At 43.4% G+C, this 15,312-nt stretch overlaps 1 protein-coding gene across 4 annotated transcripts in view; it reads right to left on the bottom strand.

Annotated features, from left to right (window-relative positions):
• Positions 1-15,092, bottom strand: part of DVL1 (dishevelled segment polarity protein 1) — a 174,942-nt gene extending 159,850 nt beyond the window's left edge. For all 4 annotated transcript variants that reach the window (XM_033922853.1, XM_033922854.1, XM_033922855.1 and 1 more), the window contains exon 1: positions 14,644-15,092. In XM_033922853.1, coding sequence (XP_033778744.1) covers positions 14,644-14,813 — 170 coding nt within the window. In that variant the 5' untranslated portion in view covers positions 14,814-15,092. The remainder of the gene's footprint in view (positions 1-14,643) is intronic.
• Between the last annotated feature and the right edge of the window lie 220 nt (positions 15,093-15,312).

Genomic DNA, 15,312 nt, shown 5'->3' with positions numbered 1-15,312 from the left:
CCGTCTGATTAAAGCTGAAAAGGGTAACAACCATAAGACAATTCCAAAAAAGTGTCTGAAATACAAGAACAATCTCGTTAAAATGCAATAGATATGGGCTAGAACACTCAAAAGCCACAAACCCTTGCATATCTCATGAAAAACTTGTAGCTAGCCAAAAAAGGACAGGAGCACAATACAGTACGTACCGTTCTTGAGATGAAACCTCTCTGTGCAACACAGAACGCCGGCACCCGCGGCCGTATTTAAACCGGCAAAAAGGCGGGAAACCAGACGTGCAGAACGTGATGACATCACAAAATTACAAAAAAAGCAAAAAACTCCAAAAGTAAATCACGAGTGCCAGACATAATCAAAGGAAAGCTGCCCACTCGATCTTATTGTTGAGACCTTAGGGGTCAGCATTCACCGTGTGGCCATTGTACATATTGTCAGTTCAGTGTTACCATCCAACAAATGTCATTGCCTTCCCGATGCAAGTACACTCAGCATGCTACCAATTGTAATTCTCATCATGTGATTTACGCCATATGTTGCCCGTGTCAACTTGTGTACGTGGGGAATACTACACGCAGCTTGAAACACCGGATTGGTGAACATATGAGCCGTATACGCACCGCAGTGCAAGAAGCCCCCCTGGTACAACATTGGCAAGTTAAACACCATGCCATAACTGATTTGAGATTCACAGTTTTGGATCATTATAATAATGTCAGGGGAGGTGACCGTGCATTGTGGAGAAAGGAACAGAAATGGATCTACGATCTCAATACTCTCCACCCACAAGGTCTCAACAATGAGATCGAGTGGGCAGCTTTCCTTTGATTATGTCTGGCACTCGTGATTTACTTTTGGAGTTTTTTGCTTTTTTTGTAATTTTGTGATGTCATCACGTTCTGCACGTCTGGTTTCCCGCCTTTTTGCCGGTTTAAATACGGCCGCGGGTGCCGGCGTTCTGTGTTGCACAGAGAGGTTTCATCTCAAGAACGGTACGTACTGTATTGTGCTCCTGTCCTTTTTTGGCTAGCTACAAGTTTTTCATGAGATATGCAAGGGTTTGTGGCTTTTGAGTGTTCTAGCCCATATCTATTGCATTTTAACGAGATTGTTCTTGTATTTCAGACACTTTTTTGGAATTGTCTTATGGTTGTTACCCTTTTCAGCTTTAATCAGACGGGGTCTCCTGAAGCAGTTACTGAAACGGGGCCGCGTCGGGACCCTGATAAGTATCTTCATTTTTCAACCTCATGATTGTAAAGTGTCCAGTGTCAACCTAAATGCAAGAATTGAAGTTGTTTGAAAGTTTTTGGAAGTTTTTGAAAGCATACATTACTATTAAGAGCTTTATTCAGTTCAGTTTTTTTACTTACTCGCACCCTTGAGTGGGAATTGCTTTTGCATTTATTAAGCAATGATTGGAAGATAAAACTCTTTTCGTCCAAGAGGGGGTTTCCTCTCCCTCTTTAGAGTTACATTTCTCTGAGCAAATTTTTGCATAGCAGTTTCTGCTCTTGAGGTGTGTTAATACACAGAGTCAGTTCTTTTCTTCAGCTAAAAATTTTTCTGACTCCTTGGTTACTTTGTCCCTGCCATAGTGGAAACATTATGTAAAAGATAGGCTGGAAATGTTTTAATAATTGCTGCAACCTGTTTCTGACCTTGTTCACTATTCAGCCCAGGTACAATCTGTTGCAAAGTTTACAACAGTTAATACAATGTTAAACTAAGAGTCTCAGTAGGCCTATTTTATTACACTGCTTTACAAAATTAAGGAGGTTTAAATAACCATCTTGTAAAAAATATTCTCTTTCTTTGGGTGATGTTTTGACTCCCAAAATCATGAAGATATTTTTAAATATGAGTTCACACAGAATTAAAATGAAACAGATGGTGTTGAGCTATATGACTGATGACAACAGTATTTACTATGGGAAATTTATTGCAGTCAATATTTAACAGAATTTGAGGTTCAGCAGGCTCTATATTAAATTATGATATACTGAGCTCCTCTTGGAAGAGCTCCCCAGAGGGCAGCTCTAAAGTCTCATAAGTGAAACAGTAATGCAATTCCATTCACGGGAAGATACATGTGGAGATTCTGAAAGATATTCTTAGCGAAAAGGTTCTTATAGTCTGAACAACATTCAGCACAAGGGGGTTTTAAAAGGTATTCTTCTAAGAACGAGAATACAAAGTGCAAGTGCCCAAACCCTTTAGAAATGCTTGTGATGGAGGAATGAGGTGACTGGCAGATGTCATCCCACTGATGCTATGTCAGAAATGACAGGGACTCCCTGTAGCTATGTATGGTTTTCAACTGGCTTTTTTTTTTTTTTCTTCTTATCTTGCATCTCTGTTGTTCTTTGTTGGGAACAGCCATTTAGAAGTTTGAGAAATGACTCTGTGCCACTCTAAGTGCTCCCTTGTTTTCATAGTCAGTGAATGCAGAATCCATGTTCTGTTTCCTCCCAGCTGTCAGGATCTCATACTGATACTGCAATCAAGGCTGGCCCAACCATTAGGCAAGACAAGGTGGTTACCTAGGGCAAAAACTGCAGTCAAAGCAAAACAACAGTTTCTGAGAACCACATGAGGTTCTCTTACCAGTACAGAGAGCAAGCAGTTTTCAAATAGCCCATTTTTTTAGGAGGGGTAGTGTTGGTGTGGTCATGATTATTTAGGGGGACAAGGAGCCTAAAAGTTAATTGCAGAGGGGCATAAGGCTGAAGGTTCACCTAGGGCACGTATGTCAAACACAAGGCCCATGGGCCGAATCCAGCCCACCTGGCCATTTTCTGCGTCATATAGTGAGTGTGTGCCTAACACTACATTCTCCAAGAACCTCCTTTAGTCCCAACTCCTCTATCTACCACCTCCCTGCTGCTGAAATTTAAAATCTCTGGGCAGCTGACACGAAGCCAGCCTTCCACCGTTGGCCTGCCCCAGAAGTGTTCTTTCTGCAGCGCCCTACCTATGGAGAAAGAGGAAGTTCTGCAGAAAGAACATTTCTGGGGCAGGCCGACGGTTTCGTTGGCTGCCCAAATATTTAAAATTTCAGCAGTGGGGAGGTGATAGATGGGAGAGTTGGGAACTGGGGACCGTGTACCCTAGGATCTAGCTGAAAGGAAAGGGATGGGGTTGGAAATGAGGGAAGAACATGCTACATAGGTTGCGGGGGAGAGGGTTTGAGAAAGATAAAAGGACACATGCTGCATGGGCTGGGAGGGGGTTGGGAAGGACACAGGCTGCACGGGCTAGGGGTTAGGAAGGGAGGGAAAGAGATGCTGCCAGTGGGTGAGGGAAGAGAAAAAGAAAATTATTGGACATAGGTGTTTGGAGTGGGAGAGAAAGAGAGATGATGTACATGGGAAAGATGGAGAATCGTTGAACATGATAGTGATGGAGAGGAGGGAGGAAGAAATGTTACATTGGGAGTGAGGAGACATAACTCAAAGAAGGAAGAGATGTCAGATTCCAGAGAAGGGTGATGGAAGGAGGGAAGAGAGAGATGCCAGACCATGGGAGAGGAGAGAGATTCCAGGCTATGGGAGAGAGAGGAGAAAGATGCCTCCCATATGAGGGGGGAAGACAGAGGTGTCTGATTATGGGAGAGGGAGGACACTTTTTGTTGTTTACCTGCAATTACATCACTTTCTTTTCCAGAGATAAATTTTAAAAAAAAGATTTAACATCGATATGTGAACATTTCTTAAGAAAGAACTGAATATTGCATGGGATGTCCTAATTTTTTCATATGACTGTATCTCTCCTGCATATTCATAGTGGTAATGGTTACAGGGTCCTTTTTCTAAACTATGGTAATTTAAATTGCTGAGGGGATCTTTTACTAAACTGTAGTAAGAACTAGTATGCACTTACCACACATTAAAAGGACCTCTCGTAGGATGTGCACTGCATCCCACAATAAATTTGCCCATCTGTGTGCATACATCGTTTGCTAAACTACCCACACACAAACACACTTTTACAAAAGTGTAGAAGAAGTTTTTAGCGCAGGATGGCGTGCCAAATGCTCTGAGCTGTTCTGACACTCATAGGAACGCAATGACTATCGGAGCAGCGCAGAGCATTCAGCGTGCTGGCCAGCGCTAAAAACCTCTTCTGCACTTTTGTAAAACGGGGGGAGGGGGGGATAGTTTTTCTTAATTTTGTCTAAGGGGGCATCTTTGAGAGTTGAGAATGGGTGTGACAGTATTAATCACTTAAAGTGTGGGTTCTTACTGCCTATAAAATAGGTGTCATAAGAACATAAGTAATGCCTCTGCTGGGTCAGACCAGAGGTCCATCATGCCCAGCAGTCCGCTCACGCGGCGGCCCATCAGGTCTATCTATACCCTTCTTTACCCTTTTTCTTCAGGAAATCATCCAATCCCTTCTTGAACCCCAAAACCGTACTCTGTCCTATCACGACCTCTGGAAGCGCATTCCAGGTGTCCACCACCCTCTGGGTGAAGAACTTCCTAGCATTGGTATTGAATCTGTCCACTTTTAATTTTTCTGAATGCCCTCTCGTTCTTTCAGTCTTCGAATTTGTCCCTCTCCACTTTCTCTATGCCCTTCATGATCTTGTAAGTCTCTATCATATCCCCTCTAAGTCTCCACTTCTCCAGGGAAAAAAGCCCCAGTTTCTCCAATCTTTCAGCGTATGAAAGGTTTTCCATACCCTTTATCAAGCGTGTCGCTCTCTTCTGAACCCTCTCGAGTATTGCCATATCCTTCTTTAAGCTCGGCGACCAATATTGGACGCAGTACTCCAGATGCGGGCGCACCATCGCCCGATACAACAGCAGGATAACTTCTTTCGTTCTGGTTGTAATACCCTTCTTGATTATACCTAGCATTCTATTCGCTTTCTTAGCGGCCACTGCACACTGTGCCGACGGCTTCATTGTCCTGTCCACTATTACCCCCAAGTCCCTTTCTTGGGCACTCTCACTCAATGACAGCCCTCCCATCGTGTAGCTGTACCTCGGGTTTCCATTTCCTACGTGCAAGACTTTACATTTCTCTACATTAAACTTCATCTGCCATCTCATCGCCCACTCCCCTAGTTTGTTCAGGTCCCTTTGTAAATCTTCGCAGTCTTCTATAATCCTAGCCCCATTAAATAGTTTGGTGTCGTCTGCAAATTTTATTACTTTGCACTTCGTCCCTGTTTCTAGATCATCTAACCCAGTATCGTTTGTCCACAGTGGCCAACCCAGGTCACAAGTACCTGACAGAAGCCCACATAGAAGCAACATTCCATGCTACCAATCCCAGAGCAAGTAGTGATTTCCCCCCTGTCAGTCCCAACAGCAGACTACAGTCTTTTCCTCCAGGAACTTGTCCAAACACTTTCCTAACCCATCTATGTTAACCATTGTTATCCCATCCTCTGGTGATGAGTTCCAGAAGTTAACTATTCTCTGAGCAAAAAAAAATATTCATTGAGGAGCTGATTCTAGAAGCAGCATCTGCTGCGATAGGCACCTAAGAAGGGCGCTTGCTGCATGTCAATCACGGATAGGTGCCGCTTCCAGAATCGCAACGAGCAGGGACCCTAGGTGGCAGAAATGCAGGCCAGGGTTTAACAAGCCTACAAACCCCTGTCAGAATCGCAGCCAGCGGCGTCTAGTAATGCCCAAGTCCGGAGTCATAAGAACTCAAATTGTAACTTTTTGTAATGGCTATGTGCCAATGGCAAAATTAGCATGTAGCCATTAATTGGGGAAAACGGATACGTCAGCCATTTTTGGCTGCAGCACAAGTGGCTTTAGCATGTGGGAAAGACATGCATAAGCGGTACATTAAGGTCATTTTTGCTGTGGTTTTACTAAAAGGACCCCTATATGTGCCTCTAAGAGAGGGTTGCGAAATACTACTCATAGCTGCTGACTGAATTTTACTTGTCACTTTCCCAAGTCCAGCTATTGTCTTTTTTTTTCTTTAAATGTATAGCTTACACTATCTAAAATTCTATGCAGGTAACAATAAAAACAAACTCAATAAAATCAAACACATAACAATGTTACAAACATATCAAATATATAATAAAATTAAAATATCTCTAATTAAATATCAAAAATATATTCTAATACCATCACAAAAACCTTGGCAATTTCCTTTAACCCTTTATTTGGCATTGTTGCTCAGAAGCAACATGTGTCTTCTATGGCTCTTATGGGAAACTGCATCTCCAAATGCCTGTTACCTGGCTCTATTGCTCTTGTTCAAATTCAAGTTATGTAAAGCAGTGTTCTTCAACCTTTTGACACCTATGGACTGGTGGAAATAAAATAATTATTTTGTGGATCAGCACTGGTCCGTGGACCGGCAGTTGAAGAACATTGGGTGGGCTAAGTTGTGGGCCAGACTCTGCCAATCTCCACCCAATCTCCGCCCCCATAATAGTACTAATTGTAACACCATTTTTTCCATTCATTTTTCATATATACACACGCACACACACAATATAATCGTATTAACAACACATAATGGTTAACCACAAAATTAAAATACACAAAGCACACTGTATGCTCCTACCAGAAAACAGATAACCCCATGCAAATGCAGGACCAAAAACTAAAAGTACTAATATTTACAAACAAACCCTAAGATGCAAAACTCTGCAAGCAGTACAACCCCAGAGGAAAAGAAGCAAATGCATTTCTTCCTGAACAGACAGCAGATGCAAATTAATCATGGATAAGTTACTTTTGAAGATACCTACCTTCAAACAAGTTTGTGTGGAGGAATGTAGAACTTTCATTTTTTATGTATCAAGCCTTACATTACCTTAGCTGATGAGCTCTGTAAAGTAACTAACCCCCCCCCCCCTTTTATAAAACCATAGTACGGTTTTTAGCACCATCTGTGGCAGTAACAGCTCCAACGCTCATAGGAATTCTATGAGCAATGGAGCTGTTACTGCTGCGGCCAGCGCTAAAAACCGCACTATGGTTTTATAAAAGTGGGGGGGAGGGGTTTAGTTACTTTACAGAGTTCATCAGCTAAGGTAATGTAAGGCCTGATAACATAAAAAATGAAAGTGCTACATTCCTCCACACAAACTTGTTTGAAGGTAGGTATCTTCAAAAGTAACTTATCCATTAATTATACTGTATATTCTCACGACTGAGGATAAAGATAAAACTCTTAAATCATGTCCACCATAGAACAGGAGGTCAATAAAATGTTATAAATGAGAGAGAGAAAGATGTTCAGTTAGTGATACACCCATTAACAAAAAAGCTGCAGAATTTGGGGCAACCTATACTGCCTCAAAACAATACAATGGAAGACCCATAAAAGGCTCTGCACTACCATTTGAAAATTATCAAAATCCAGACAATCCCATAAACACCAAATAAGTCTCAATTTGTAGAAAACAGTCTTGACTTATTTGCAGCAGGTACGATTGCTTAAAACATGAGGAGTCCAACAGAACTCCTAGATAATATAACTGTTTTAGAATCAGTATGCTGACTCCATTGAATGATAGACTCTCTTAAGAAATAACTATCATGCACTATCCAAAAACAAAATCTAGTCTTAAACAAAAAACAATTGCCTGCATCCAAATATTAATGGAGCATAAACACAATTTCACAAATTCTAGTGTACTGTACTATGAACAGACGATCCATCAACCATCTCAACACCTACTTTTTGCCTCCAAGGGCAAAAGGAAAATGGTTGTTTTAGAATAATTCAACTTTAGTTTCACCTATACAAGTGTTATGATATATTTTATTCATCATCTTTAATCATAAGCTTAAAAAAGGCATTGTACAAAATCAATTTGCTCTGTTCCAAATCTTCTGTATCACAATTTGCCACAGCACTTATTGGTACATGCTGAAAATGAATCACCTCTCCAGTCACCAAAGCCTGGACTCCTTCCCATAGAAAACAAATATAAAATGCTTTTTTTTCAATAAACCCATTACCGTTCACCTAGACCCGCCACAAGCCAGCTCCAGCAAGAAGTTGTGCTGATTGCTGGCAGCAGCTGGTTCAGCCCAAGGACTAATCTGGAATCATAAAATATATAAAAGGAAAAAGTGTACAGTATATTGTTACAATTCACTTATGGGAAGGAAAATACTAATATTTCATTTCACAACTCTCTCGGAGAAAGAAAGAGATAATGGTTATTGCGGATGGGCAGACTAGATGGGCCATTTGGCCTTTATCTGCCATCCTGTTTCTATGTAACTTTACAGGAAACAAATAAAAACCGGTTTTAAGGACTGTGTAAGTTACATATAAATATCTAAACTAAACTAAACCTTAGGTTTGTATACCGCGCTATCTCCACAAACGTAGAGCTCGGCACGTTACAGGGTTAGAGTGAAAAGGAGTTACAGGGTTAGAGTGAAAAGGAGCTACAATGAAGGGTTATAGGAAAGGAGCTAGGAAGATAAAGAGGGTCAGGGTACCAAAGAGCGGGAGGTGTTAGATTTTTGAAAAGAGCCAAATTTTCAGGTGTTTGCGGAAGGATTGAAGGGAGCTTGAAATTCTGAGCGGGGATGTGAGGTTGTTCCAGAGTTCTGTGGTTCTAAAGGGGAGGGATGTTCCTAGTTTTCCTACGCGGGATATACCTTTTGCAGAGGGGGAATGATAGTTTCAGTTTTTGGGAGGATCTAGTGGAATTAGGGTTTAGAGGAGTTCCAGAAGAGTGGAATAACGGGAGGGAGGATGCCATGTAGGATCTTAAAAGCTAAACAAGCACATTTAAAGAGGACTCTGGAGTGAACTGGGAGCCAGTGAAGTTTGGACAAGAGTGGGGAGACGTGGTCGAACTTGCCTTTAGCGGAAATAAGCTTGGCCACGGCGTTCTGGATTAGGGTTAGATGCACATCTACACAGTCACCCTTAAATTTGTAACAGAACCTGTTTGTTATGTACATCATATACACAATAACATGATGCTGCTATTAATTCGTACAGCCTACAATTAAAGTACAACAAGATTACCAAATGTCTTTTCTTTACAAGTTTTTGAAAGTTTCATACAGCAAACAGAGGCCGTGATCACTCAGTAATAGGAAGATCTTGACCCCATGGGGGAAAAACAATGCTTTTTCAAGGCTAGGTCTACACAAGACTAATCAGATTCCCTTCTTCCACTGCATCAGCACAGAATTCTTATTTTTTTCAAGTCAGGTATTAGTGCTGATCCAAGAATCAAAGAAAATATATAGTTTCCCAGGTGTCTGTGTGTAATTTTTCACACCATTTCTCTTCTTTCCTAAAAATGAACTCACAAATATCTGGAAAGTAAGACTGGCAGTGTTAATTTCATTTAGTTGATTCCTTCTTAAGCTGCTGTAAGATACATGATGGGAAGGGGGGAGATAAGTTCTGTAGAGCCTTTGTTTTCTTTAATGACAGGTGTAAAAATTATTCTAAAGTTTGGGGGGGTTTCAAGGCAACACAATTAACATCTCATTTTCTCTGTCTGTATGTGTCAAGTTACTGGAAGAAACTAATCATCCAAGCAGCACAGAGGAAGCATGAAAGATGATTATACCCCCAATTTATCTCTGAATTTCACAGGTCAATATCTCCAGCACTTATTATCCTTCCTCACTCATAAGGCTAGGTTCTAGTTGCAGGCCTTTTACTATTAGCCAACATTTACAGGTTTTTACATTTTTAATTCTCAAATCTCTCTTCTGATCTTACTTCTGCCTTTTTTGTGGTCTGTAGTATATGTTGTCATTAAGCAAGATCATTCAAAGTAGCGGTAATAAGAAAACTTTGATTTCAAAATATGATTATCCATTTTCTATTGATTTCTGTTTCTAGGAGCAGATTGTGGTGAAACTTCAATACAGGGATGGGGATGAAGAAATCAGATGGGATTTGATATACCGTCTTTCTGTGGTTACACTCAAAGCCGTTTATATATCATAAACTGGTATTTATTTTATGGACTTGGGGCAATGAAGAGTTATGCGACTTGCACAGAGATGCAACTGGAATCAAATGCAGTTCTTCTGGTTCTCAGGCTACTCCTCCATGCTACAGAGAGGTGGTTGCGCCTCTGATTTTTGATGGGAAGTTATGTGTTTCATGATAACACTTTTCAAAGTAAAACAGCCATTTAAAACCACAAATGCAGTCACCTCTGGGCCATGAGACCTAGCAGCACATTTCCAACAGTGGAGCTGCTTGGAGTTATCCAAAGAGAAGGAAACCTTATATTTATTACATGGACATTAGCACCCCCATTTTAGACAGGTCATAGAAGTAGGAATTTAGATGTGAAGGTCAGTGAATCTCAAATTTCACCAGTATTTTAGAACAGAATCTGCTAATATAGAGCCTGTTCTGAAATACAAAAGAAATAAAGAATTAAGCACTGGCTGCATGCAGCAGAAACAAGAAAATAAATGTATATATGAGGGTGAATCAAAAATTAAAGGCAATTGTTAAATTACATGATAACTGGAATAGAGCTAGCGAAATGCAACAAATGTACTCGTACGTTGCCTGTTGGATAGTTTGTCCACGCACAGTACAGCACTCAACCTTTAGTTGTATGGTAGTCACGAGATCAAAAACATGGATGCTCCATTGCAAGATTGCACCATCGAAGAACAATGTGCAGTAGTGCACTTTCTTTAGGCAGAGGAAGTGAAGCCTGTGGAAATTCACCATTGACTCAGTATGGACACAGCATCATAAATCAATGAAAGGTTTATGAGTGAGTAAAAAGGTTTAAAGTGGGAAGAACAAGTATAACTGACAAAGGTTGTTCTGGTCGCCCATCAATATCATGCACACAAGAGCACATTGATAGGGCGGATGCCTTGATTAGAGAAGTCCAATGAATAACGGTGTCTCAATTGGCTGCAAATTTGGATATCAGCTAAGGATCTGCATTTGCCATAATGCATGATGACATGGGATACAGGAAAGTCTATGCACGATGGGTTCCCAAACAGCTTACTGATCTGCACAAACAACAGCGTGGGTTCATCACTGCGATCCAGAGAGCAAAACACAAAGCATGATGAAGCAAAGGAATCAGTGCTCACTTGGTTTCGGAAGCAGCTAAAAAACTTCTCTGCAGGAATGCAGAAACTATTTGAACAATACGCAAATGTGTCGTCTTGCATGGGGACTTTGTGGAAAACTGATATTTTCAATTGCTCACAGTTACTTCTATTAAAGCCATTAAATGTACTGGTATTTAGCTTTTACATTTTGATTTACCCTTGTAATATTGACAGGTTCCAGGCTGGCATATAACTGGTTATGTTGTAAAATGTTAACTTAATCGTTTATATACAAGTTATCTTTGCAACCTCAGAAACATCATGACTCTATTACAGACCATTTTCCCTTGGCAGACTTGCACAGGGTGGGGATGGAGTGGGGGCAAACTCCCTCCTAATTCCTCCAGTGGAGTGTAGCTCAATATCAGTTATTTACCAAATCCTAAATGTGCTTGTTAGCAAGTGTTAACTCCAGATGTTAATCTTTTAGGACACGGATGTTCAGTCCCACACTCCTTCTAAAATGGCAACTACACATTTATGAATTTGTCATACCCCTGCCCTTCCCAAAACATGCCCAGATCACATTCCCTTCCCTTTGTATGCACTTGGATTTGATACATGTATATCCCTACTTTATAAAATGGGGACTTAGATATTTAAACATTTAAGTGCAGCTTTATGCATGTATCAACTACAAATAAGGCTTGTAAAATAAGAACCATTATAAACTACCAAGCCAATACCTACTTTCCAGTCCCCGCATATTAAAGGAAAAGGCATTCAATTTCAACAAGCCTTCAACTGTTTTTTTACCCAGTGCTATAAAATTATTACCAGCCATTACACAGGTGTTAACCACAAAATCACACTTTCATGCTCTCATTTTCTCAGATATCACAGAGAGGGAGGAGAATGTAGATGGACAGATGGTGAGCAAATCTCCAGCCCTAGCAAGACAAGCTTCTGCAACACTGCACATTTCTCACAGCTCAAAACAGGGTCTAGCTTTCAGCACAACAGCAGCTATAGATTACTATTTTTTTTCCTTGCTTAATTACAGTATCCATGGCCTACATTAATGAATTTGCTGGACCCTAGGTCTAACTTTGGTACACACATGCCCTGTTTTGATGGTGCTTTTCTCTCCATATTATTTAGCTCTGTTTCTTTCCCTAGCCCTATACCTAAAAATATGCAAAGGCTTACTGGCAAGCACCTGCTGGAGAGTTACAAAAGCATCACTAGAGGTTTAGCTGAGTGATAGCTGTGAATTTGTTAATTATATGTTGTGCCCCTTCACAATTAACACCTTAGGTTGCATTTTTTTACCTATAAAATCCACTTGCTCCTTGACATCCTTTAGGAGAGGGTGAACAACTCAAGTACAACAAATTAACTAGCTCCATTAGGCAAGGCAGCACCTTAAATACAGTGGTTATATTTTACCATATATGTATGTATTCAGTGCTGCAAGATCAGATGCAATACATTTTCAATGCATGTTTCCCCAGGCCTGACTTCACTGAACTGGGTAGGAAAACAATGCATATTTCCCTGGGCTGAAAAAGCAGGTACAGGTTACAATTTGCACATATCCCCATGCCTATCTTCTCTGGGCTGCAGAGAGCAGGTGCAGGTTGCACGCGTTCCCATACCTACAGGGCGGGATTAACCAATAGGCTAAGTAGGCACGTGCCTAGGGCCCGAAATGGTCAGGGGGGCCCGATGAAGGAGGGTATCCACATTGTTTTTTCCAAATGGCGATGGACCCCTCCAGCATCGATCGGCAACGTGGGCCCACCCCCCACCCCCATCGGCAACACGGGCCCCACCCCATCGACGGAAAGTAAGACAAATAAGAAAAGCAGATAAGAAAGGCAACGGGAATTGTGATAGTGCAAGCGGTGCTGCTTGCCCAAAGCTTCCCTCTGATGCAGCTTCCTGTTTCCGCCTGGGTGCATGGTGGGGTGGGGCAGGGCAGGGGGGCCCAGTGTACTTGTGTGCCTAGGGGCCCTCGACGAATTAATCCTGCCCTGCGTGCCTATCTTCTCTGGGCTGCAGAGAACAGGTGCAGGTTGCACGCGTCCCCGTGCCTATATTCTCTAGGCTGCAGAGAGCAGGTGCAGGTTGCACACGTCCCCATGCCTATATTTTCTGGGCTGCAGAGGGCAGGTGCAGGTTGCACGCATCCCCATGCATATCTTCTCTGGGCTGCAGAGGGCAGGTTGCATGTGTCCCCGTGCCTATCTTCTCTAGGCTGCAGAGAGCAGGTGCAGGTTGAACGTGTCCCCGTGCCTATATTCTCTGGGCTGCAGAGGGCAGGTGAAGGTTGCACGCGGCCCCCATGCCTATCTTCTCTGGGCTGCAGCGAGCAGGTGCAGGACCCATGCTTCCCCATGCTTATCCTCTCTAGGTTGCACAGGGTGAGTGCAGGTTGCATGTTTCTCCATGCCTAGTTTCTCTGGGCTGCAAGTGCAGGTTGCATGTTTTCCCATGCCTGTCTTCTAGTGGCTGTAGAAAGGAGGTGCAAGTATAGACTACATGTCTTTCTACGATTATCTTCTCTGGGCTGCAGAGTGCAGGTGCAGGTTGTGTGTCTCCCTAGGCCTGACTTCTCTGGGTTGCAGAGGACAGGTGCAGGTTGCACGTCAACATGCCTGGCCTCTCTAGCTGCAGAGGCCCTGTTTCAGCTAGGCACCGAGTTTCCGTGAAACAAGAAACTGCAGATTTCTCTAGGCAGGGACCGTCACTAACTCAGCCCTGCCCGCCATGTTTGTCTCCCGCAGCCACTGCTGGCGGGGCCTAAAGGAACCCCGGTGACAGCACTTCAGCCCATAACTGTGAATATGCCCTGAACCTTCCCTGGTCCTCCGCCCACCCCGGGGCGCTTCCGGCAGGCCAGACAACCCCTGTCACTGAAAGAATGGAATAAAGGGACTCCCGTCAGTAGCTCACATCTCCCCCCACCCCCGAAAATCCTCCGGAAAAAGAGGAAGAAACAAAAGACAGGCACCAGAACCCGGGCCGGAGACCTGCCTGAATAGGCTGGAACCCGGGCTCGGGCAGCGGCCCTTTCCCCGCCCCGCTCTCCGGCGCTGACGAGAGCCTGGCACCGGCCTTTACTGAGGAAGCCCAAGAGAAAGTGACTCCGGGGCACCTTCGGAGCCGAGGCCGCCGGCCCTTCCGGCCCCGGTGACGACCGACGGGAGGCCCCGGCGAAATGCCGAGCCCCGGGCGCGCCCCAGCCCTGCTCGCTCTCCAGACGGGACCCGCACCATTAGCTTTATTATTGTTTCACTTTAACCCCCCCCCCCCCTTTTTCCCATGTCTGAGGGGGAAAACCCATTTTGGTTTTGTTTATTATTATTACGCTGCAAAACGTTAGTCCGGCTTTTTGTCAGCAAACACCGCGCGGGCTGGGACCTGCTTCGGGCTCGTGCTCGAGCTCGGGGCGCGTTGCTTGTTTGTTTGTTGTGGTGGTGGGTTTTTTTTTTTTTAAACGTTCCCCCTTTGTCAGTTAGAAAACAGGTGCCCAGCCCGGCCGCGAGCCAGCCCCCGACTCCCTTCCCCCCCCCCCCCTATGGCCGTTGCCCAGCTCGGCGAAAGGATTTTGAGAGAATGCGCTCACCCGAAATCCTGGTCCATGGACTTGAAGAAGAATTTGTAATTGTGCACCGGCCGGTTGCTGAGGACATTCTTAAAATCTGCCAACGTGACTTTCTCGGGCGAGACGGGCAGCTTCACCAGGTAAGGGGTCTCTTCTTCATCTATGTGGTAAATAATTTTCGTCTCCGCCATGGGAGAGGGGGGGGGGGAAGAGGAATGGGGAGGAAAGAGAGGCCAAACAAAGAAAAACCAACTAACTGTCTTTTTTTTTTTTGTTTTTATTAATAAAAAAAAAAGAAAGCAAAATAGCAGGAAGGGGATACAAGTGCGGTAGCCCTGGGCTTTCTGCGGGCGCCAGTCACTCCATAGGGCTTCGCAGGCTGGAGTGCCTCAGAAAACAGGAAGGAAGGCTGAGATCGTGGCTGCTCAGGCAGCTTTTCCTCCACTGCTCTCTAGCTGCTCCATAGCAGAAATACAGCGACTGACTGCCGGGGGAGGAGGGGCAGTGCAGGAGGCTGGCAGTGTGCAGTGGTATTTCGGGAGCTGCCCAATGTCTGGGTGACTTTAATCGACTTGAACGTTTAGCCATCGAGTTGATTGATTTTTTTTAGGTAAATGCATTGGCGAGACTTCATTTTACTTAGCTTGAATCAGTTTAGGCAGGTATTGCAATTTGATTGGCTTGCCAACC

Source organism: Geotrypetes seraphini, chromosome 15 (genome assembly GCF_902459505.1).
Source record: "Geotrypetes seraphini chromosome 15, aGeoSer1.1, whole genome shotgun sequence".
Classification (NCBI taxonomy): Eukaryota; Metazoa; Chordata; class Amphibia; order Gymnophiona; family Dermophiidae; genus Geotrypetes; species Geotrypetes seraphini.
The sequence above is the reverse complement of the archived record's forward strand: the minus strand, read 5'-3'. Positions and strand labels throughout refer to the sequence as shown.